Below are 25,118 nucleotides of genomic sequence, written 5' to 3' on the forward strand. Positions count from 1 at the left end.
AGCTCCATCCCTCCTCTAACATCCCACTGCACTTCTATGCAGAATGTGGAGATGGGGGGCTTCCTTCCTCAGGCGGCCTGCTTGATCCAGAGAAAGGTTAGAGAGCACTCCTGCCAGCCTGCTCACTTGTCTGCATGCAGCTTATTGTTAATTCTGCGTTAATTTCTGTGCCCGATCACAACATGCAATCCTCATTTTAAGCTTTGATGGTTTACATTTTTTAAAAAAATTCTCAGTTGCTGCATGGAACGTGTCTGATATGGGGCTGTCTGTTTCACACTACATGGATAAGAGGCACTACATATAGATTTAGCATTGGTTCTTTCTGGGCAGCTAAAGTTTGACAAAACTGTGTGTCCAAAGCTCAGTTGTCTAGAAACTCACCTGCTGAGTCTACCTATACTGAAGACTACTGTTGCTTCCCTTTTTCATTCTTCTGGTATCCTGTACCTATGGTTTTCTGAATTACATGCTAAGATATGGACATATTAGAATTAAGCGTGTCATATAAACAATCTAAAACAAAACCAGAGAACTTTATAAAACTGTATTTTTTAAAGAAAAATTATGAACTGTGGAGTTATCTCACACTAACACCCCCAATGTTCTGGAAAAGCTGCAAAACTCTTTTTTTGGGGGGGGGAATAGAAGAGAACAGAACAGAGTTTGGAAGCCAAGGCTTTGAAACTCCCCCCCCCCGACTCCCTCCTTTAATTGGAAGTTTCAGTATTCATTAAAATCGGTTCTAAAAGGGAAAGCCTTTTAATCAAGTGGTGTGTCTGTGGCCAGTGTTTTTAATTGGCTGGCAGATTGAATGGGCATGTTGCTTTCTCATTGGAACCGATTAACAAACTCTTCTCTGGTGATAAGAGAGGAATGGTGGTAGCGGTCCCGGGAGGCAAAATCTGTATTCTCTTCTGTGAGCTGAGTGGTCTCCATGCCAACTGTTGCAAGGGACGGTGTCACAACAAATCGCTCCTCCGGGGATGGCTTTCCCCTGAAAAACAAAAGGAACGCAGAACCTTCAGATGCCCCATTGTTTCCCAATACATCTGCAGCTGCACTCTTGAACTGTGTAAACAAAAATAGAAAAAAAGAGAAAGAGAAAAGGAATCCACTCTGCTATGCACAAAGACACGGCACTTGAAGAAAGAATGCAAACTTTTCCTTATGACTTGAGGGTTTGGCCAAAATTCATCATAGACTCTTTCCTTATGTAAGTTTTATTTTTAAACGGTCAGTGAAGGTTTTCCCCCTTAATACATACACTTGCGTCTCTCCGGTTACGGTATTTCCCAGTTGCTTCAAATGCTCCAGGCATATAAAACTGCACTAATGTTTGGTCCAATTAAATCTATACAGTACCTTATGGCTGAAGACCAGTTCATGTAAAATAGTGCCTGCTCATTTCCTTTTAGTGCTTTCCAGTTAGGATGCAACAATTCAAAGAATGAAAAGGCCCAGAAAATTCATCCTGCACTTCTGTTGTTTTTCAGTAAAATCGTAAAAGACTACTAAACACTTATTCAATGCCTTTTAAAATTATACTTTTATATTCTGAATGTGAATTTAAATGTACTAAAGACCAATTTCAACTGCATTCACATCCATTTTGCAGAAGCATCCTTCTTAAACTGTTGTAGGAAGTGCAGTAGCATTTAAACCCTTAATGCCATTAGGACCTTTTGAATTACTAAAATGTGTAAAAATGCTTCCAACTAGGGCAGTTTTGCCATATAGAGGGAATGAGTAAATACAGCCCCTAAAAATACTTGTAACATGTTCTTACTGCAAGAGGCACACATTATGGGAGTTTCCATGCCACCAGTTGTGGCCACAGAGTGATTACACCTTGAACTCACAAAAATGCTAGCAATTTTCTCAAAGTGAAAACTAGCTGCTAAGGGACTAACATTGACAAGGGTCAGATGCACACTTTGCTTTGAGTCTAATTAACATCTAATCCCATGAAAGACATCTCTTTGCAAGTGGTAAAGAATATGGTAAAGGCATGTTGTGGGGAGGGGAGTTAAGTTATTCATCCTCAATGAAATTCTGGACCACATCCGATGGTACTCTTGCTACCACTTTCCAGACAGCACTTCAAATTGCTATATTCTTCTAACTGCATAAGAACTGCATTTTCCTAACAGCACGTTGCAATTTGAATGCTTAGTCCCCAAACAGAAGCACTTCCTTAAGAGAAGATATCAAGATGCTTATCAACAAATGAAAAACTTTATATTTGTTGCATTATAAATTGATCATCTGGAGGGGGGGGGAACACTCTACAAAGGAAGGTTGTTCCAGATGTACAGCACAGAGCAGCATGGGATATAGGAAAGGGGCTCCTGTAACAACTGTAGAGATGTGGGAGTTGGCCGGTTCAGATATTTAGGAAGGGTGCCTAATGTTGCACCTTCTGAAATGCCCTCTTCTGCAAAATTACTAAAAGTTATTAAGATTGCTGTCCTCCTTTGTATCTAGTAGAAGTACCTGCTGATAGATGAACTTATGCAAAGTAGTGAAAATGAAAAGATAAACAAGGACTCCTATAGGAAGAAATATAAGGGATGTGGAAAATGGTAAGCAAAGAAAGGTAAGATATGTGTTAATCATCTATGATGCTCTTCTGTATTTCAAGAGACATGGTTTCTGATGGATGGCAATTTCACGTTATGTTGCGGATATAGAGCAACTGCAATAATTCTTTGACAAAAACTGAAGGAAGCTGAAACTGAGTTTTTCAGGGTTAGAGAATGTAATAACATATTTCTAGCATCCTAAACTTGTGTTCATTTGTTTTTTTAAACCCTAATTGAAGGTTTCCCTCAGTTAGTTTGATTCTTACTATTTCATTGGTTTGTAAATTTATTTAAAATTAATATTGTATTTACCAGGACAGTTGGCAATAGGTAAGAGACTTTGCTTCTTTGCTCTATATGTCATCTGGTAAGTACACAGCTAGTGTTTACAACATGTGAAGCAGCAATAGCAAATACAACAAAAGAAGGAACACTTGGAGAGTCTGGGAAAGCGTAAAGCAGCAAATGACCATAGAGAAGGACCTATAGAGAAGAGTAGCCAATATGGTACCCACATCCCCAGATGTACTTTAACTATAGTTTCCATCATCCATGACCATTGACCATGCTATCTGGTTGGGAGTCATTCGGTACCCCTGCCAGAGAAGCTAACTCAAAACAGCCAGGGAAGTTCAGAATTCTGTAAATGAGTGGTTTGGTCAGGGTGATTTCTGGCAAGAGAATGACTTGGAGGGAAAGGGTTAAAAAGTTCCCCACCCACAAAAAACCCCCACTATAGCCTCAGTGGCTGCATTTTGTAGAAAAAAAACTTATGTACAATGATCACAGAATGATGCTGTGTGTGATATGTAATTCTACTCTTAATATGGCAAAGTTAATGGTAGTGCAAGTACTTATAAAACTAATATTATAGCTATTCACACACACATTTCCATAAAAGAGTGCATACTGCTCTAAATCCAACAAAGTGTAGCTGTTGATGACTATTATTATTATTATTATTTAGTATTATTATATTTCTATACCACCCTTCATCCAAAGATCACAGGATAATTTACAATACAAAAAACCCCAACAAAAATACATCCCATAATAACAATCATAATATATAATCCATAATATAATATGGATTATTGTGGAGACCTCGATGACCAACCAGAATATTCTCCTCTCCCATATTTCGCTACTAATTTTAAGGTCTTCCTCCTTCCCCCTCATTGGTTCCTTGTGGACACAATGGAGTTGCTCTTCATTCAACCAGAGAATCAGAATCAATAAAGTAATTGTACTACCTGCTGATGCATTTCAAGAATGCACCGTACAGTGCACTTAAGTGCACTTCAAGTGCACCTCTGTTCATTCAAGTTTGTTAATGTTTCAGTGGCTCTGGGGGATGTAACTGGACATTTTGAAAAATAAGTGGGGTATAAGTTGTTACGTTATGCATCTCTGCAATGTAAAAGATAAAATGGAGGTAGTGCAGTTAACCCTACCTTAGGAAGTGTAGCAAAATTCTTGCTCCCTCAGAATCTACTAAAAGTGAGATTATTGTTGGTATGGTTCCATTTAGATTTAGCAGGTGGGTTGTAGGAGAGCCAAGATTCATTATAAGCAGGGCAGAAAGAATGACTTGGCCTCTACTTAATTAGCTATGCTGAATGGCTTATGAGAAATATGTCTTGTGGTATTTTGTAATATATCTGAGATCTAAATAACTTAGGTTGCAATCCTATACCTAGGATTAAGTGTCACCGAACTCGATGGGACTTAATTTTTACTCATGGATAGGACTGCACTGTTAATCTCAAATTAATTAAGGATATGAAACGTCTCTTTTCCTAGTTAACACCAACCTGCAGGCATTAAGTAAAAGTTGTTTTATCCATTGGAAAAAGCTGAAGTTGGCTGCTACACCTGTAGAAAAAAAAGACAAAATAAGTTGCACTATTGATAAACTGCTCTTAATAACTTGACACATAATCTAAAACTCTGCACTGATCCTTACTAATCCAAGCTGGCCCAAAGTTTAAAGGTTTAATAATGGTGGGAATGTGTTTTTCATATTTCTCCTCAAATTGAGGCTTTGCGATAGTCACTGAATCAGTGACTGCAGGCTGTAAATAACACCTGAGGGCAAGACAGTTTCAGCATAGATGCCATTTAGTTTCCAGGACAATTCAAAGTGCTGGTTTCGAGCCATAAAGCCTTAAATGCCCCAGGACTGCAATACCTCAAGGGGTGCCTCTCCCCATATGAATTGACATGGAGCCTTCAATCTTTATCTGAGGCCCTCCTTTATGTGGCTCCCCCATGAGAGGTCTGAAGGGTGGCAACCCGAGAATGGGCCTTTTCTGCAGTGGCTCCCTGCTTGTGGAATATTCTCCCCAGGGAGTCTCACCTGGCACCTTTGTTACCTATCTTTAGCCATCAGGCAGAAACATTCCTCTTTCACCCTGCCTTCGGCTAATTAAACAAACTATGGCCATTTAAATTGCGGGAGGGGGTATTGCTTTCGTTCCTCACTATATTATGTATTTTTGCGCTTTTATATTGTAAACTGCCCTGTAATCCTCGGGTGAAGGACTGTCATACATACATACATGCATAAAGCATGCTTGTGCCAAAAGGTCCAGGCCTGGAAAGTGATGGCATGTGTCTTTGGACGCAGAGTCAGGATCTTATGAATAAGGAATCCCTGAATGATGAGATCTAGGGGGGCAGAGTATATAAGGTCTCCCTCTTGAACCTTCAAGTTGCTGGCCCCTTGTTCACAAACCTAGCTAGACTTTGTCCAGACTCCCTGTAGTATTGACCCTGGACTGTAGCCTAACTATGGACCACATTTTTGGCCTGAAGTGATTCCCTGTGCTTGCCCCAGGTTTGTTAGATGGCACTACATCCTCAACCTTGCTCTCCTTGGTGTTTTGGTAAGAGGTTTATATCTCCTATGGTTGAGGGCACCCACCCAGCAGGACTCTCCTTATGTTCTGACATCTAGCTCTGTGGTTCTTTTTTTTGGGGGGGGGGATTTGCTTTTTACAAAATGGAGTCATTGAGACTACGATTTGAAAGAGGGAGGGGGGCTGTTGTGGAGAGAAGAAGGTGATCTTGAAACCTTTTCTGCCAAAAAAAACTCCCACAAGCTGCATTTTACCCATCAAGAAAACATGCAGGCAACCATGCAGGTAAAATCTGCACAGTGTGGGCAATATTGGGTGGTGCTGTTTGTTTATTTATTTAATAAAATTTATGTACTGCTTTATGGGACGCAGGTGGCGCTGTGGGTTAAAGCCTCAGCGCCTAGGACTTACCGATCGAAAGGTCGGCGGTTCGAATCCCTGCGGCGGGGTACGCTCCCGCTGCTCGGTCCCAGCGCCTGCCAACCTAGCAGTTCGAAAGCACCTCCGGGTGCAAGTAGATAAATAGGGACCGCTTACCAGCGGGAAGGTAAACGGCATTTCCGTGTGCGGCTCTGGCTCGCCAGAGCAGCGATGTCACGCTGGCCACGTGACCCGGAAGTGTCTTCGGACAGCGCTGGCCCCTGGCCTCTTAAGTGAGATGGGCGCACAACCCCAGAGTCTGTCAAGACTGGCCCGTATGGGCAGGGGTACCTTTACCTTTACCTTTTTATGTACTGCTTTATTGTAAAACAAACAAACAACCCTCAAACTGGTTTACAAAAAGAATTTATCAATGAAATTAAAAAGGCAGTTAAAATGGCAATTTTAAGCATTCAAAAATAATTAATCAACCATAAGTTTAAAAAACCAGAGTAAAACACATGTCAACGTTCTACAGGTTTGAGTAGGCCATCCCCGCAGTGACTTGAGGTGAAAAGATAAGAACTGCCCCTGCAGTTCACCTCAAATTGCTTCCTCTCAAATTGCTTCCTCTGTGGCTGTATTTTGTAAGAACAAAACTATCCCTAAAAAGAATCAGGGAGCTACATCTTAAGACATAGTCAGTGAAATTGAATTAAAGCCTGGGAACCACTACGATAGACTATGGTACTTGCTATTTTAGTGCCATCGAGTACTACATTCTAAATCAGACACACACAAAACCCCTGAACACCTGACATGCACAGACTCTTTTAATACTCTTTTAGCTTAAAGAGTATTTCCTCAGATTACATTTCTTGAATATTTAACATGTTTTACTTCATAAATCAAAGGGGCTTCCGCTTTGTAGTCAGAAATTCTGCTATTTAATGAGATTCTTATTGAGATTCCAATCTTCGAAGCATTTTTCTCAGGAGGATTTATCTAGACGGGTGGATGGGAAGTTATGAATGGATATGACCCACTTATATTTTCATCTTAAAAACAACATTCCTGTAAGGCAATAACTCCACCTAATTTATTCCACGAAGGTGCAACAGAATAAATTAAAATATTTGGCAAAAGGTATTAACTAGTTGAGCCTGATCATTCTAAATGCAGCCAAGCTATTTAAATGGCCAGCCTGTGGGGCTCCCTAGATGTTGCTGCACCCAGTCTCTCGTCAGACCAAGCTAAGTGTCAGGAATGACAGAAGCTGGTAGTCAACATCTGGAGATTCACAGGTTCCTCCTCCCAGATTCAAAGAATCTTATTTTATGACTTGCAACAAAACCATACATGTAATCTGCAGTTAAGCTCAGGGCCTCAGTGTCAGACAGACACTGCCAGGTTCAGAGAGGAAGAGAGCAATGGAGAAAAGTTCTCAGTGACACCTCCTCTCCTCCCATCATTACGAAATTCATCTCCACTGAGACTTCCCAATGTTCAAGTCTCAGGGTCTTTCAGAAGTAGTGCAAGAGAATGGGTTGCATTGGAAGATTAGGGTTACATCAATAAAAGGATGGAAAGTGTAACTGCATTTTTATCTGCCTAACATTTCTTCTGCTACAATTGGATTGATTATGCTCTTATCATCCTCCTCCTCCTCCTCCTCCTCCTCCTCCTCCACCCCAACAACTTTTGATAGTCTAAGCTACAAAAATAAGCAAGTAAATAAAAAAGTGTTAACATCAATGAGAAGATGGGACATTTTCATGCAACTAAAACATAATGAAAACTGAGACCGATCTAAGTGAAAACACTTACCAGGTGGTAGCCCTGGACTCACTTGGCCAATGTAGAAATATAGAATAATTGCTAATCCCAAATTAACAAGAGTGTAGATCCACTGAATAACAAACATAATTGCAAGTGATCCTATTGCCTGTTGGAAAATGGAAAATGTAGGATTACTCTGGGGTACAGTAACTAGCGCTGCCATTTCCCCCCAGAATGTTTACTTTATTTTAAAATCAAACATAGCTAGGCAATCTGAAGGAGAGCAAATTGCTTAGAATAATTATTCCAAGTCTCACCCTACTTTTTACAACTTTTCAGGACCTGCCACAAAACCCATTCTGGTACTTAGCAGAGGTGGGGGATAACCTCTCATTTAATGAGTAAGTCTTCAGTGGCATGGGAAACAAGACACATTTTGAGAATGAAGCAAATTACATGACCCACATTCTCCAAATGCCAGACTGAGCATGTGATTAGTCTAAATTAGAATTTTCAAAGAGCACATGGTGATCCAAATGGGAAAAGCAGCTGAAAATTTAGCTCCATTTAGTTTGAGTGACAGGCAGGAGACCACAAGAGTTCTTCTACTAAATCAGACCAAGCGTCCATGTAGCCCAGCATCGTGTTTCCAATCATGTGTCCCGCCAGATGCTTCTGGAAAGCCCAGAAGTAGGGCATCTCATATGCATACTGCTTCTGAATCTGGTAATTCCATGTAACCATCAAGGCTAATAGTTCCTGATACACCACATCTGTATACTCACCTTTTAAAGTCCCCTAAATCACTGTTCACAAGGTAGGTTTTAACTATACTGAAAAACAACAACTTTGAAATCTTAACTCCATTGGGTTCCATCTTACCCAATTGTGGACAGGTTCCTGGTGATGCTATACTCTAATTGGCTGGTTCATTTTGTAGTTCCCTGATTTGAAGCATCTCATAGTGTCCTGGCATCTCACTCCAGATTGCATTACCTTTTTTGCTACTTCTTGTTTCCTAGGTTTCCAACTCTACACTTATACTGATTAAAATTTCGTATTCAAACATACTCTCTTGCATCATATATATGTAGCCTTTTCTGTGAAGCTTGAAGCATCCCTATGGATCTATAAGTAATGTTAGTTGCCACTTGCTTATTATCCTAAAGAAAGGTTTGAAATATTATAGAGTAACTCACACCAACAAGGGAAACCCAACGGTCACAGAGTCTGGAGTAGAAGGACGCTGGCATTTTCTGAATTTCTAATTCTTGGCTTTGTTGTTTTACATTTAAATCTACAGAAGGAGAGAGACAGTAGAACAATGGATAGATTCTGAAGGATCAGGCCTAGGCACTCAAGTGCCCTTGACAGGGATCACATAGTTCACTATGCCTGAACAAAACTTCTTCCTTCTTCTGTCAGAAGTTCAAATCCAGCTGCAGTGTCTTCTCCCTCCCACCCCCCAAAAACCTATTGCTTTCAGAGGATACAATTCAAGTATCAGGTGCTGTGTTGTTCTGAAGTTTTCTAGAAACAGCAAGCTAACTTTTCTCCTTCTCTGATGTGAAAGTCCCAAGAAAGCCCTAGTCTGCTTCAAGAGCCAAAATCTCTGCAAGGAGAGCCCACTGAAGATGGTTAGTTAAGAAAGGGGCTAAAATTAAGGGATTCTTCAATGGCAGCTCCTCTGGAGGAGGGGTTTGGAGAGGCTCAGGTAACAATTTCCCCACTACTAAGCAGATGTTTTTGTTCCTGTCTACAGTCCAGCCTTTGTTGGCCAATCAAGACAACAAGGGGGCTACTCACATAGATGCTGAGGGAGTAGCCTTCTTGGCATGAGGCTTCCCTGACAAGCTCCAAGGTTTCAGAGGAACATAAATATATCACTATACGTGCAGAACATAAAGCTGGCCAGTACTCCAGCTCTTCTCCTTTCTCCATCCCTTTCCTATTACTGTATTCCTTGCAAAAATGAAAATCCCAATTATTTGGAAACACGGTTTGTGCCAATCGCAATATATTATGCTACAACTAGTTCTGCTCACAGAATTTAGAATTTATTCACATTCAGATAACACAGCAGTCCAACTTATGAGATCTTCCAATAAGATTGTTTAGGTAAGGAGAGCTTTTGCTGAGCTTAGCTACTGAACGCTGCATGCCTCAGGTCCTTTTCACACTACAATTATGCAGAAGGCAACATTTTGGAAAGGGAAAAATATACGGGCATGAAACCAAACAATTTCAGTTTCTAGGCCACAATCAGAATTATCTGATGAAGACCACCACAATCATTTCTGCTTGTAAAGAATGGAGAGTTGATGTTTAGGATGTTAACTTTTGGAAGCAATTACCTCCCATGTCAAAGTAAAAATAAATGTTGCGATACATCTCACAGTGAAAGGATTCATATGTAGACTACTGGCACAGTACACTGTAAATAGTAAATCTTCCTGCACTGAATTAAATCTGGGCAACATTTCCACAGGCAAATTAGAGGAGAATCTCTTGTGAATCATTAAAACAGACTCTACAGTTATGAAAAAAAGGATAAATTGTTGCCAGGTTTGACAGACTGACCCTGTAAAACCAATTTTCACCCTTGCCTATGGAGGAGTACCAGCAATATTCTTCATTTTAAAAGGTAAGTTTAATTGTGTTTCTTGTTACCTTCCACTTGGTGACTGGCAGTTTTGTGCCTCTCTTCAAAATGCTGGCCTCTGTCTTGGTCTTGCTTCCGCTTGGGTCCTACAGCAGCAGAACTCTCTTCATCCTGGTGATTCAGCTCTGAAAAGCTCTGCATACTTTTGTCACTGGATTCCAGGTCACCACTGCAAAGATCCTGGGTAGAGGCAATGTTATTCCCAAGATCCAAGAGAAAGCTGTCTTGTAACGTTTGTTTGACTGCCTTCTTCTGCTTCCTGGGCTTGGCCATTTGGCTAACACCCATGTCCTTTTCTTTTCCCTCAAGACTGGCCCCTGGGTCTTGGCCGGGAGGCCTAAAAATATGATCCATGTCTTTTGTGAATTCTAGCAAGGTGCCATCGGATCGGCCTTGCATTATTCCACCTGATCCATAACAGGATGGCTTGTCCAGTATTAAAGGCCGAGAACAGCTGAGCACGACCTTGGAATCCTCTCTCAGTATCTTTTTGGAGCTCTGCTGAAGTCTGTAGCTCATGGAGACAGAGAAATAGGAGTAATCCACGACAATATAGGTAAGCATGAAGTTTATGGTGACAATTGGAGCGAGAACATTCACTTGGCCAATGAAAACGAAGGCCATGGTGATAAGGCTTGTTAAGCAGATTGCAGCCACCGGGGTTTTGTTTGGTCCTTTCTATAGTTAGAACAGAAAGAATATGAATATTGTTATATATGGGTAATAGAATTCATAGAATTGTAGCGTTGGAAGGGACCCCAAGGGTCATCTAGTCCAATCCCCTGCAATGCAGGAAACTCAAATATGTCATACATGACAGATGGCCATCCAACCTCTGCTTAAAAAGCTCCGAGGAAGGAGAGTCCACCACCTCCCAAGGGAGTCCGTTCCACTGTCGAACAGCTCTGTCAGAAAGTCCTTCTTGATGTTTAGTCAGAATCTCCTTTCTCATAGCCACACTAGGGGAGGAATGAGTTAGCTCACTCCCCACACTTTCATTACAAATCCCTTCCCTGCCCCTGCTCAGCAGCTATTAATTGTAAACAACAACAAAAAGTACACAAACAGAGGCAGCAAGTGTGTCTGTCAGATCAAAGAGAAATACTGCGATGCATTAGCTTTAGAAGTTAAATACGGACCCTCACTTTAAACAGTGCCTGTGTTCTAGAGTGTTTCTGAATTCCAGCTTGGAGAGAAAAGGTTCGCCACAGGCCTTCCCTCTTAAAACAAACAACAAAAGAGCTTGAGAATCATTTGGCAAAGAAAGATGCAAGAATATGTTGAGAGGTAGCAGATGAGGTACGAACAATGTGGAATGAGGGTCCATTCCAAATAAAGTTCATGGTTTAGAAGCTAGTTTGGGTTTTCTCTTACACAAAGTTTGGAAGATTACAGTGCTTCCTACTCAGACTGACTGGAGATCTAAATATCCCTCTGCTTCTGGAAACTTAATTAGCAGCTAGCTACTACTCTGGTGAGATAAACCAAAGGTATGCCTGTTTGAACTTTTGTGTACTGTAAAGAAAAGGTGGATTAGTCTATGTTCCATGTTTACATACCCCCCGTCCAAGAAATGCAAGTATCGGTATCACATTTTCTTGGGCGATGCACTGAAGGATTCGAGGTGCTCCATACAGACCTCCCATGCAGGACGCTAAAGATGAAATGTACAAACCAAGTAAGAATAAGAAGCCCACCAAGGACACCTAAAATAAAAGAAAAAAAGGAAAAATTGGCATGTTTCTTGACTAATGCTGCATACATTACAGGGCTGGCTCTACCATTAGGTTGAGTGGTGTGGCTGCCTCAAGCAGCTGTTTGAGCTGTACAGATGTTACACCTTCAAAGCACATTTGAAGCGCATTCTTTCCTGCAAATAATTCTGGCCACTGTAGTTTAGCCCTCACAGTTACCATTCCCAGCAACTCTTAACAAACTACAGTGCCAAGAATGTGCTTTAAAGGTATTGTGTGCACAGTCCTAGTTGTCGTGAAAGGACACAATGTGTTATGTATTTCGTTTGTTCTATTGTACTTCTGCTCCTAGGAAGACATGCTTCTGGGATTTTTTTGTGCACCTCAATTGGGGGTGTCATTTGCTGTTCCACATCAGACAGCAAAATGCCCTGGGCCAGTTCTGAACATCTGTGGGGTTACACAAGGGAGCTGGTATAGTATGGTGATGAGTTGGTAAATCTGGAGTCCAAATCTCATCTCAGCCATGAATTCACCAAGTCTACTCACACTCTCTTGTAGCCATTGCAGACTGGCACTCCCCAGCATGCCAGGATCTGATGTGGGAGATCCCTAGGATATTTCCTGGGCAGCAAAGCAAGCCTCTGAGCCGAGATTGCTGCCTGGGTAACTGGCCCCACCTGCTCGCCTAATCAGCAATTTGCAAGCAGGCATGGGCCACCAGGCTTAGCCAGCCCCTTGGAGTCCCTTCCAATTCTACAACTCTATGATTCTATTGGGGAGGGCCAAAGAGTAGTGGGAGTGCCTTGCATGCAAGTGGTCTAGCATGCGCTTCTGTTTTCTCTGCCTCAGCTACTGTTGTTAATTTATAGGTAACAGGATTGTTTTACAAGGCTGGTGTAGGGATGATAGAGACAATATACGTGCAGAGCTTTGAACAGTTAAAACATAGTATGCTAGGAATAATTACTTCTAAGTGAATATAATTATGATCAGGTTGAAATCTAAACTCTAAAGAACATGGCAAAAAGGCGGATGCGGGGAGGATGGCTCCCAATCCATTGGGAAGCTCTCCTAAAATGAAATGATTGAAATGAATGGCAGCTGTTCAAAGTACAATTTAAAATGTAGGATTTCAGTGCAGCTTGCCCAGGAAAACATCCTGGTGGATATTTCATCTCTAATTAACATGAAAGAACACACTTTAATTTGCCCTGCATAGCTAGCAAGTATGAGCTATGAACAGAGTGAAGCAATCCCATAGAAAAAGCTCCACTTAGCAGCAGCAAGAAACCTGCACAGCTTACAGGAAATGCAGCAGATTCTCAGTTCCATTTACATACTGGAAGGAAGCCTGAAGAGAGTTTTATTTCAGGGGATTGCACTTATGTAGACAGATAATCAAACCGGAAAAGACGCAGAAAGCTAAAAGCCTCCCGATAGCCGGAAAACAATCCCATCTATCTGCCTAATGAAGAAAATCAATGTTATAGATGTTTATTTCTTACATGGAATATAACCAGATCAGATATTTCATATAAATCAAAGTGTTCTTCTGAAACACGTTCTAAACGATTTAGTGCAGGGTGATTGATCTTGGATGTATGCTTCAAAAGGTGGCTCCTGTGCAATATCAAGGGGGTTGTGCAAGACTGAGCACTGAGTGGATTGGGTCCTTTTCTTTTCCTGTTTTAAACGTGCAAGTCACTGTCTTCTCAAACTATGTTAGAAAAGAACAACTCTGTAGCCCAACCTTGCACATGTTTACTTGGATGTAAGTCCCACTGAGTTTACTGGGTCTTATTCCCAGCAGGGTATAGGACTGCAGCACCAGTGCTTTAAGCAGTTTGCAATTAGAAAAACTGCATTTTTCACCATTTGATCTGGTAATCCAACTAACTTTTTTCTGTGCATACTAACAAAAGGAAACAAAATAAAGCTAGAACATCTATCTCATGTTTCTTTTCTTATCATGAGAACAACTAGAGACCTCAGCTCATTCTGCATTACATATTCCCTACTTGATACAAGCAAGGTCTGCAAATATATTAAAATGGTGGACAGAGTAGGCTTGCCCAGGAGTCAGATGAGATGTGACCAGGTAAAAGCACACCAGGTGCTTAACAGCAAGTAAGCAGCACCCTGTCTGTCATTAGGCCTAGACACACTACCAAAACTACTACTACATCTGGGTACTATTACCATTGTTTCTGCTCCTCATGAGTAAAACTCTGCTCCTTTTCTGGGTTTGCTAAGGAAAGATGAGGAGAGGGAGGAACACTGAAGTTGCTAAGCATCCGCAGGATAAATTGCACCAATTCTGGATCATGTGGCTAGAATGAAACAAGGATTGAAGTTGCTGAGGAGGCACTGGGGGGTGGAGGGTGCCATATAGAGAGAGGTATTCATCAAACCAAGGGTGTTGAGCCTGGATTGGGAACACTAATCTGTTATTTTTTGTTACAGGTAGGTAGCCGTGTTGGTCTGCTGTAGTTGAAACAAAATAAAAAAATTCTTTCCAGTAACACCTTAGAGACCAACTAAGTTTGTTATTGGTATGAGCTTTCATGTGCATGCACACTTCTTCAAATACACTGAAACAGTGTACAGTGGACGCTCGGGTTGCGAATGTAATCCGTGCGGGATGCACGTTCGCAACCTGCAGCGGCGCATCTGCACACACGCAGGTTGTGATTTGGCGCTTCTGCACATGCACGACCACCAAAACCCAGAAGTAGCATTTGTAACCCGAGGTATGACTGTATCTGAAGAAGTGTGCATGCACATGAAAGCTCGTACCAATAACAAACTTAGTTGGTCTCTAAGGTGCTACTGTTATTTTTTGGTATTGCACCGAGCAATCTCAGAGGGCAGTTCTCTTACATGGGAAGAACACTTAGTGCTCAATTAGCACCTGTAATTTGGGGACAACATGCTCCCCCTCGTATTCCCTAATTTCTAAATGCGGACTGAGCACAGGAAGCAACCTTATCCAGAGTCAGTCCATTGGTTCATCAAGCTCAGTACTGTCAAGGATGACTAGCAGGGTTTCAGACAGCAGACGCTTCCAGTCCTACCTGGAAACGTAGGGAATTGAACCAGGAACTTCTGCATGGAAAACAGATGCTCTACCAATGAACCACACCGCTGAACTACAAGCCTTCTATAGCTGACATGCATTTAATAATAATTATATAATTTCCTAAGAAAACATTCAGTTTTATGTTTATATATCACCTAAGAAAATATGGCAACCCCTACACGTTTACTCAGAGGTATTCCCCACTATGTTCAATGGCACTTTCTTCCTAGTAACTGTGTTTCGGATCACAGCTTGTTTCTGCTTATGAAAGCAGTCTGCAGGACCAGGAAGATCAAAGAATTCCTGCAGTCTTTCAAAACCAATAAAGCCCACACAAAACCAAACTAAGCTTCTTTCTTCATATACAAAACTGTGTTGCTGACAGAGAAAAAGAACAGAGGAAAGGGGAGGGGGGCAAGGAATATAAGTTTTCAATTGGAAAATGAACAAATAAATAACTGATTTGAAAATAGCATTGCTACCCACTATCATAATACATTTTTAAAAGTCATCTCATTGTGCATTCGAAAACCAATAGTGGATTGTATCAAGATTCGCATATAATTTCAGTTACCCAAAAGGTCTGTATTTGAAAGTGCTACTTGACATTCCATTCACAACTTGGAAGGAAGTTGTCTTTTCATTGAAAAGTACTTTTGAAAAGCTCAAAAGTACACACACACCATTCAATGAAGACAAATTCTTCACAAGGAATTCTTAATTCAAATTTGATCACCTCTAATATCCCATTTACTTTATTTCCTTCTCTCTTAAGTTTAACAAAATTGCATTTGATGACAATGTTACTTTAAGAATAAATGACAAATATACTACCACATTATTTTTCACAAATTACATTTGCCACGCAAGACCAGCAAAGTGCAATTCTGTCAGCATATTTTAATCCTTTTATTACATCAGCAGCACCTTGTATCGCTCAAAATAGAAAGAAAGCCCTTGTCTCCTGATTCCTGTGTTTTCATGTTGAATAGAGATGGGCTCAAGCTTTCTTTCCAAAAGAATTTGCTGAGCAGTCTCTTTTCCGAAAAAAGCAAAATTTAAACTAGCATTTTCCATATGGCTTGCATTCTCTCTGTTTGCTAAAGGTAACAGCCAAGTGTGCTCCTTTTCTACTGTGCTGGACCCATTAAATACACATTATGACAACAAGGCTGGCTAGACCAGAACACAGTGTGAACTGCATTCACAACAGGGGATTACTTTCTAGCAGACCAAGTAAGAGAGCTCCATCATGATTGGTCAGATGTCTACCTGCCTACACAACAGGAATACAGTGCGGTATAACAGAGATCTTGGCTCAGGTCCCTGCTCAGCCAGGAAGCTTACTGGGTCAAAGTGAACCAGGCACTATTTCTCAACCTGACCTCCCTTAACAAGTTGTTGTAAGGAGAACATGGTAGAAAATAGGAGTTGTCTTGAGATCACTGGAGGAACAGCAGGATTAAAACGGATTGTGATGGTTAATAACTTGTGAACCAAAAGCCAAAGGCAGGCTACAATTGAATGGCTATTCAATAACCCTGTTTTTGTAGTCTCACGCTGGCAGCAAAATCAGGAGGGGTTTTGGTTTTTTTAGTTTGGTGGGTTGCAAATTCTTTGAGCTTGCTATCCTTCCCCCCCCCTTTTTTTTTTACTGCACAACAAAATATGATGAATCAACAGCTAAGTGACCAGCAAAGAGAGCTCTCCAAGGGTGCTTCCAGACTTTCACCATTTTGGGGTGGGAGTCAATCATGTGCCAGAAAACGGAGGCTGTGCAATTATAGTTGGTTGGGAGGTCTTATGCAGCAAACCTGCTTCCCTAAAAGACTGGACTTTTTTGTGATAAGGAAAGTGACATGAAACACACTGGGAAGTGTGAGATACAATGCAACAGAGATTTCCCTCTGGCTCTGATGAACTGCCATTTGGAGAGAGGCTCAGTGCTGCAAAGGGCCTGGCTACACCTGCCAACATGTAGTCTGCCATCCAGGTGCTGGTCCAGACCCATATCTGCTGAGCTTCAACAAGATGGCAACATCATGTGTCCTCAGACCATGCCCTGGAAGTATTAAGAAACTGTTCTTGGACATGTAAGGGCAAATTGCTGAATTGCATCCTTAAGGATGCAAAGAACCAAAGAATCATGGAGTAGGAAGGGACCACAAGGGTCATCTAATCCAAGCATAGGCAGACTCGGCCCTCCAGATATTTTGGAACTAAAACTCCCATCATCCCTAGATAGCAGGACCAGTGGTCAGGGATGATGGGAGTTGTAGTCCCAAAACATCTGGAGGGCCGAGTTTGCCTATGCCTGATCTAATCTAATCTGTTGCAATGCAGGAACCTTTTAGCTCAAGATGTCTCCCTGGACTTTCAAACAATGAAGTGCTAATTTCAATCACAATAAGCTAGAATGGGGAATTAAAAGGAAACATTTTATATCAGACTTCATAGCTACAAATTGGCATATATATATCACAATGGAATGTCTAGTATTTAATAATCCTCTTAACTTTCACTGCAGTTATGCTGGGCTAAATCTGAAAGTGTAAGATTGACTTTCTGAAAGGGAGCCTTTATAATTTTATTTAGCAATTTCAGTTTGGTCTGGGGTTCCAGTGAAGAAATAGGGGACACTGAACAATATAGAGCATTTGCTGTTTGATAATATTGGCCTGCTTTAATTCTTAAGGCTCTTAGTTCAATCCCTCTGTTAAGAGGTAATACTGAGATCTGTAAGAGAATGTAAGCTGCCCAAATCAGTTCTCCACAGTAAATTGTGTGGGATATTCCAAAAGGAAGTAGACCTTCATACTGGCTACAAAGGGTAATTTTAAGGCAGCAGTTCCCATATTTTTGTTGTACAAATGGCCATTTATTGTAAGCTGCCCAAGGAGTACCATACAAATGCTGAAAAGTAAATAAATAAAACTTTGATCTGCATAATAAACAAAATTCTGCATATGTACAGTATGCAGAAGTTGTATCTATGTTGTATCTATGAGGCTTGGTGCATAAAGATAAATAATATACTATATATATTACAATATACTACATTATGATCACTACAAGCATTTGAAACGAATAAGAGAAGTTTGGGAAATCCAAAAACCTCGTAAGTCCCTTTTCTGTCCCCATTCCTCTAACTCTTCCTGGAGCATATAGCTCATATAGTTTGGTCACCTGTGATCTATACTTGCTGCTGCTATTTGTGTAATATACTGATCACGTGTGTAACATGTTGCTCTGCTTCAGGGAGCAAGGGTAGAATCTCTTGCCTCTGACTGAGAATTAAAACATAAGTTTGCTGTACACCTGAACCACGTAGACTTTGGTTTGTGTAAACCATAGTAAGCCTAGTTTAGACAGTGCAAATGCAAACTAAAGTGAAGAAGTGAGGTGGCAAATCAGATCACACAAGGGGAGGAAGACAGAGTGCACAAGTCCAGCACTCAGCTACATAGTGCCAGACTATAATTTGGCTTTTAGTCTGAACAGACTCAAGCTCCAGGACACAGAAATCCCATAGCTTGTTTTCAAATATGCAAGTTTTCAGTTACGTGTTTTCAAATCCATCCTTTTCATGTAGCTAGAGAATCTCAGTTAGTTACCTTTTCTGCCATCATAAAATCATAGCGCAGTGATACCCGGGTACAAGTGGCTCCCAACAAAAAAACAAATACTATGTATAGAAACCACCTGCAAAGAAATAAAAGAAATATTAGTGTCAAGCATATCAATTATTTTTCTAAATTATGTTAGGTATCCATTGCCTTACAGTATAAAACTATCCACTTAAGTAAATAATCAATGATAGTAGCATGTAATCTTCCTTGCCCTACATTCTGAAAATGCTCTAATAGTTGCTTCCTTGCTATTCCCATCTGAGTTGCTTCACAAGTGGTGCCCAGAACTAGACACAGGTGAGATCTGACCAGTCATATTACCCAGTAAGACAAAGCATATAGGAGTATAGTCAAGTACTTTAACTACTGTGTCACAATCTCTGGTTACAAATCAAAGTATTTATCTGTAAACCAAAGTGAGAAACATCATTTAGGTAGCAGTGTATCTCATTTATTATAAATTCAAATCCAATGGGATCCTTTAATTTAAGAATTATTTCTAAAAATCCATTTGCTGCGGAATTTATCTAGGGATCTGCGGTGGATGTTAGAGAAAGACTCAGCCTGTTTGTTTCATATTCCTTGTGGATTTTTTCCCCCAACTAGAGGAAGAGGTTGGGGCTTTCCCCCTCTTTTCTTTTAAGATTTATATCCATTTCAGAAGAATCTCAGCATCCATAAATTCTTATATATCCTCTAAATCAGAAATAGAAGGTGGGGGACAAACATCAATTCATTATTCTTTTTGCTAAGCTGCCCAGGAAGATTCTTTGACTGTCTGCCTAGGTTTGATTTGTCAGGTAATAAATAAATCTATTTTCATATTACAATAATCTATATCACACATGACAGAAAGAAAGTTACCAGGAGGTTTCCTCATAAGCACCACCACCTTGTTTTCAAGGGACTTACGAAACACCTATAGCAGATAGGGATCCTAGAGGGATATCTGTTGCAGGCTTCCTGAGATCACCACTCATATTGAACCCAGCCATCACACCTGCGTTTTGGGAACACGGGAAAATAAAGAGGACACTGTGTTAGATTGCTGTAAGACAGTAGCCTTTTTAAAAACATCACCGGTGCATATGCTGATATCAGGGGCCATGTATACAAGCTTTGTGATTAAGCCATCAGGTATCCAGTGGCAACAAGCTACGAACTACATGCCCACAAAGAGGTTCTTTGTTCCAAACTGGACAATGGCACTGGAAGAAAAAGCAGAGATTTAAACAAAAAAGGGCTTATCTCAAAACTATCACTTGAAAGCAGTCCCCTCTCCAAATGACCGCTGACATTCAACTCTGCAAATCATTCAAACAGACCACACATATTATGTGGGTAGTGTACTCCAAATAGATTATAGGTTCTGACACATTCACAAGATAACTCTTGTTACAAAATGTTTAGATCATGAGCCTTCAGGACAAAGGGATCCAGCATTTGCCCTTTATGTCTGTGATTACTGTTACCCACCCTCTACCAATTTGGTATAGGTGGGCCCTCCTTAACGAATTAATTGCAAAGTGTTCAACTGGTAACTATTTGATAAGACAACAGTCACATACATACACTCAGTACGCAGGGGAAAGGATTACCCAGCACCCTGCAACACACATCTTTCTTCCAAGTAAAAAGGCACTAGAACTGAACTGAAGAGCAGTTTCCTATGTTACAGCTTACAGCAGCTCAGACAAAGGGCTTATCGGCACTTCCTCTTGTCCCACTGCTCTTCCCCAGGGAAAACCACTCCTTAGGACTCAACTGGAGCAAACAGCAATCGGCTTTTCAGTGGGTTGCTGTTTGTTCCGATTTAGAGCGAGTTTTCCCTGGGAAAGGAGCGGGGCAAGGGAAGTGTGGGCAAGCTAAAAGTCAGTTTACTGTATCAATAATCACCACCTTCTTTGCTCTAACTTGGGCCTTTCATTCTTACCTCAGTTTTGCATTCACACAGTAGCGATCCGTCATTTTTGTCTCAGTTCAAATGCTATCTTTCTCTGCTACCAGTCTTTGATTGCTCTGCTTGTTTTGATTCTGTCTCATTCCAACCCAAGAAAGGACACCCCAATCCAATGGTGTTTGGGTGCTGTTTGATACTTTTAAGATTGTCCCATTCTCTAAAATCAGTTTCCTGTTAAAGGTTGTACTTTTAGCAGCAGTCACTCCCTGCTGGGATGGAGGACCGATTCAGATGGTATAATGCAGGGGTCTACAACCTTTAAGACAAAAAGAGCCACTTGGATCCGTTTCTGAAGAAAAAAACCTGGGAGCCGCAAAACCATTGCGACATTTAAAACAAATATATCTCTGGAGTCGTGATCTGACAGTGGGCGGGAAGTTGACCGAGCCGCGGGTTGCTGACCCCTGGTCTAATGGAAACTGATTCTTGAGTACTCTGGGGAGTTTCGCAGTGGATGGTGACTGTGGTCCTGTTTAGGCCCTGGCCCTGTTGTGAGATGGCAAGATGAGGAGGACTGCTGATACAGTCACTCCCAAGGTCCTCTTCAATGCTACAGGGTCCATACAGCATCTTGGTTTATTAAGGTTGTGTGGGAAATGTTTATTTTTATGTACACAACTTAGAAATGATTACGCAGTATAGAAATGCCATAAACAAAGAGGTGCCTACTTCCAACTTTGGCTGATTTGCCAGCTATGTCTGTTCCTCAACCAAGATAACGTGTACAGTTTTGCATGCTCTAGCAACCTTTCGCCTAGATCACTGTAGCACACTCTACTTAGGATTAGCCTTGAAAATTGCCAGAAAAGTACAGCTAACACAGAATGCAGTTTCCAGAATAATGTTGGGTGCCTCTGTGCAATCTACCATTATGTCCATTCTTGCTACCTATATGTTACCATATGTTACCATGTTATTAACATACAAAGTCTATTCTAGTATCAGCTATGCTTGGATTTCAAAGGGGCCGTATTTGGGAATGCCTAAGGCTGCAATTCTAAAAACACTTACTGGAGACCATATCCTATTGAACCCAGGGAGACTCACTTCAGAGTAAACATGCTTAGGATTACTCTGCAAGTACATATTTCAGCCAAATGAGCAAACTGTTTAATACATTTCTGTATACACACACACACATGTGCGTGTATGGTAAAAAAAAAAAATCCTGTCTGCCTACATCTGGAATGGCTTTCCCTCTCAGTATTTTTAAACTATCTGTGGTTGTTGTTGCAATCTTTCTGAACTAATTCAGTAAAATCAACATCTCCCACACCCACAACTTCTCATGCAACTCATGCAACAGTTTAATTGCTTGGATGACAGAGCCACTTCTTTACTATTACATTACAAAATGTTTGGGAAGAAAGCCAGTAGCTTCATCTGAAATACTTTAAATATCTATTACAAAGAAAGGAGCAGAGCTGCATGACATTATTGGCCGTGTGGCTATAAAATAAAGTAATATCACTGTTACTTACATCAGTGGAGCATGATAAACAACAAATCCAAAGACACTGAGATGAAATTTAATCCACAACCTTCAATTCATTACCGTATTGTTATTATTCTCTGTCCAAGCAGTCTCTAGAAACGACACGTTAGTCTGATTTAACTACACTGGAGCCAGATAGTGACTTAGTTGCAGAACTCTACGTTACCGTAAGTGAGACCCAACTATGACCTTTGGTTCTGGCAGGCTGAAGTAGGAGCAAAACTGCTCCATCTGTGTAGCCAGAGCTGCAGTTGCCTCTGCCAGGCTGTTCAAGTTATTAGCTCTGCAATCCTAAGGTCCCTGGCAGAGTGCCCCAGGGGCTATAGGGAGCACAGGATCTCTCTCTCCCCAAGGGCAGAAAAAAAGGGAAAGAGCTTTAACCATTGACAGGGATATCTGAAGTCAGAAATCCTTTCTCTACCACCATTAGAACTTCTGCAGCCTTTCCCTTAACAACATTGGAACTCCAATATTGATAAGGCTACAAATTGGGGGTGGGAACTGAAGGAAGTACATAGTCTCCCTTTGCTGGATGAGGTAGTTAAACCACCTTCTGTTTCCATCTTCCTCCCACACTTGGAAGCGCAGCTTCAGATGAAGAATGGGCTTGGATTAGTCAGAACCTCATCTTTTTTTCTGAAAATATTGCTCATGTGGCTTTCTGCCATTTCAGAATGTCAAAGCAATTCCTTACATTTATTCTCAGCTTAACAGGTGCATCCAGGCATAAAACCAGCCACTGGCAAACTCCAGTGCTGCTAAACCACACTCACTGGTAAATTAAGAGCATGATTCCTTAAATCTACACACTATATTCAGTACCGCCCACATGGATCTGCCAGTAAGATTATCCACCACAATTTGCATTTAACCAAATGTTTTGTTATGACACTATATTATAGACAGGGGCCAAGATCAATAAATGGGCAGTCTATGTCAAACACAAGAGAGGATAGGAGTCTAAATTAAAAAAATGCAGGGAGATCTGAGTGAAAAACCTTTGGCTTGCAAGTAAAAAGTTTGCAAACCGTTTGTCAGATCTAGAATGGTTTATACCTGTGGCCCTCCGGGGAACCTGTGGCCCTCCAAGGGTTGTTGAACTCCAACTTCAATCATGCAGCCAGTATAGTTAATAGTCGGGGGTGATGGGAGCTGCAATCCAACATAATATTGGAGGACTGCAGGTTCTTTAGGCCTGGTTTACACAGATTTTAGAAAGAAGCAAAAACCTTGACTAGGGGCCAATCAGGGTCCCAGAGAACACTGAAAGAAGAGAGACTGGTGCTAGTATCCTTCATCACATCTTATGTGCTAGCTCTTCATCGCAGGATCTTAAAGAATAACTGTAGTACTAGCCTCCAAGTGAAAAGCGCCCCTCAGTCTATACAGCCCAACAAGGACTTCATAAAACTTCTTCTAATGTTTGTCTGGGAATATAAAACAAGAGCATTTGTCAAGCTCATCACAGGCCACAATACTTGGCTGGTGGTCTAGGTTTGGGTTGGTGGGTCACATGTTTAAGGTTTTCTTGAGAGGGGAGTTCAGGCATCCACACAGCTTCATTTTCGTCTTTGGCTATTTAGACCAATGCCAAAAACAAAATTCTACAGAAATTCTCTAGAATGTAGGACTCCTACAGAATGTTCAGTCTCAGGAAATACCAAGTGACTGTTTGCCATGTTTGTTATGGGCTAAACGGTCTTAATGTGGAGTAAGTGAATGATGGCGTTGCAATAATACATTATACAGTGGAAGCCGTGTTTGTTGTAGAAAAAAACAACAAAGTCCTGAGACATTGACGAAGCTTACATCACAATGTCGTCTGATTACTGTTAGGCCCCTTGAATATTACTAGTACTAACACTAATAATAAAAATAGTATGTTGTGGCTTCAGAATTAAAATCTGTTCTGATGCCTGAGAAACTATCCAATTCCTCCTATGGTTATCTCTAGATACCTGTGTTTCTCTTGCTCTGAGTCGCTTTAATTCCAGCTCATTCTTAATTGTGCTTCTATCCTGCTCTTACATGGTTTCCACATTGGCCTCCCACATGATCCCATGTGGCTTCACCAGTGCTACAGAATCAACCATTAAGTGGGACCAGATACCCACTAATTGCATGGGTGTTCATATTATCATTATCACTTGATGATTTCACTGATGGCAATGTGAAGGTTCTTACAAACTAGTCCTAAACTTTGTTTCAGTGGGACTGAGACTTGTAAAAAGGTTTAGGATTAAGTATACTTTCACAATTTTTTCTATCTTTCACTTTTGGTCCTCTTCATGGGCTTCTCTCTACTTATTCCTCTCCCCTTACTAGCTGAAACTGTTTTCTGAGTCTGTAGCTCATACTCCTACATTATTTTTGAGTTGCTGCTTATCTAGTTGTCTGCAGTTTGTGGCAATGACAGGTTCCAAATGCTCAAGAGGGGTTCTTCTTCAGGCCAAGTTCCTGCAAGCATTATTTGAACACAGCTAGCTAGAGGAACGGGACATTAATTTACACATGCCACTGACACACGGCCATCGTGAGAAGCTAAATGCTATAAAACATACTAGAAGAATAAAGAGGAAGCTGTTCGGTAGCAACCAAATTAATGACATTCTTAACACAAAAAATGCACTCAGGGAGAGCATTTAGCATAGCTACTGGTTTTACTAGTACTAATGAAGTAATAATTCACCCATACTTTTGAAATAAATTATATCTGTTAGGTTTGGCTTTTTTCCTAGCTGCCAAGAATTAGGAAGAGTGAAGAACCATTTAACGACATTGAGGGTAATTTTTATTGCAGCACTCATAAATATTCCTCCTTCTATACTTGCCTGTGTTGGATGCAAAGCGACTATGCTTCGGCATTATGTATGGGGTTTCTCTCTGCCTCTCCCCCATCATTATCTATTTCTATCTCTAATTTTAGGAAATTTTGTAAAATAAACAATGGTCTCTACTCAGGTGCTAACCAAGCATGTAGCTGAAGGTGAGCCAACAGACTTTCATGAAAG

General features: G+C 40.9%; 1 protein-coding gene across 4 annotated transcripts in view; it reads right to left on the reverse strand.

The window, feature by feature from the left end:
• Positions 1-774: 774 nt before the first annotated feature.
• SLC12A8 (solute carrier family 12 member 8) overlaps positions 775-25,118 on the reverse strand; it is a 68,024-nt gene continuing 43,680 nt past the window's right edge. For 3 of the 4 annotated variants that reach the window (XM_081925050.1, XM_081925051.1, XM_081925052.1), the window contains exons 7-14: positions 19,565-19,652; positions 18,638-18,725; positions 11,807-11,953; positions 10,256-10,925; positions 8,785-8,882; positions 7,634-7,751; positions 4,400-4,460; positions 775-997 (exon numbers count right to left, since the gene is read on the reverse strand). In XM_081925050.1, coding sequence (XP_081781176.1) covers positions 832-997; positions 4,400-4,460; positions 7,634-7,751; positions 8,785-8,882; positions 10,256-10,925; positions 11,807-11,953; positions 18,638-18,725; positions 19,565-19,652 — 1,436 coding nt within the window. In that variant the 3' untranslated portion in view covers positions 775-831. The remainder of the gene's footprint in view (positions 998-4,399; positions 4,461-7,633; positions 7,752-8,784; positions 8,883-10,255; positions 10,926-11,806; positions 11,954-18,637; positions 18,726-19,564; positions 19,653-25,118) is intronic. The other variant, XR_014171612.1, reaches the window with a different exon arrangement.

Source organism: Podarcis melisellensis (assembly GCF_964234715.1).
Source record: "Podarcis melisellensis genome assembly, chromosome: 1".
Taxonomy (NCBI): domain Eukaryota; kingdom Metazoa; phylum Chordata; class Lepidosauria; order Squamata; family Lacertidae; genus Podarcis; species Podarcis melisellensis.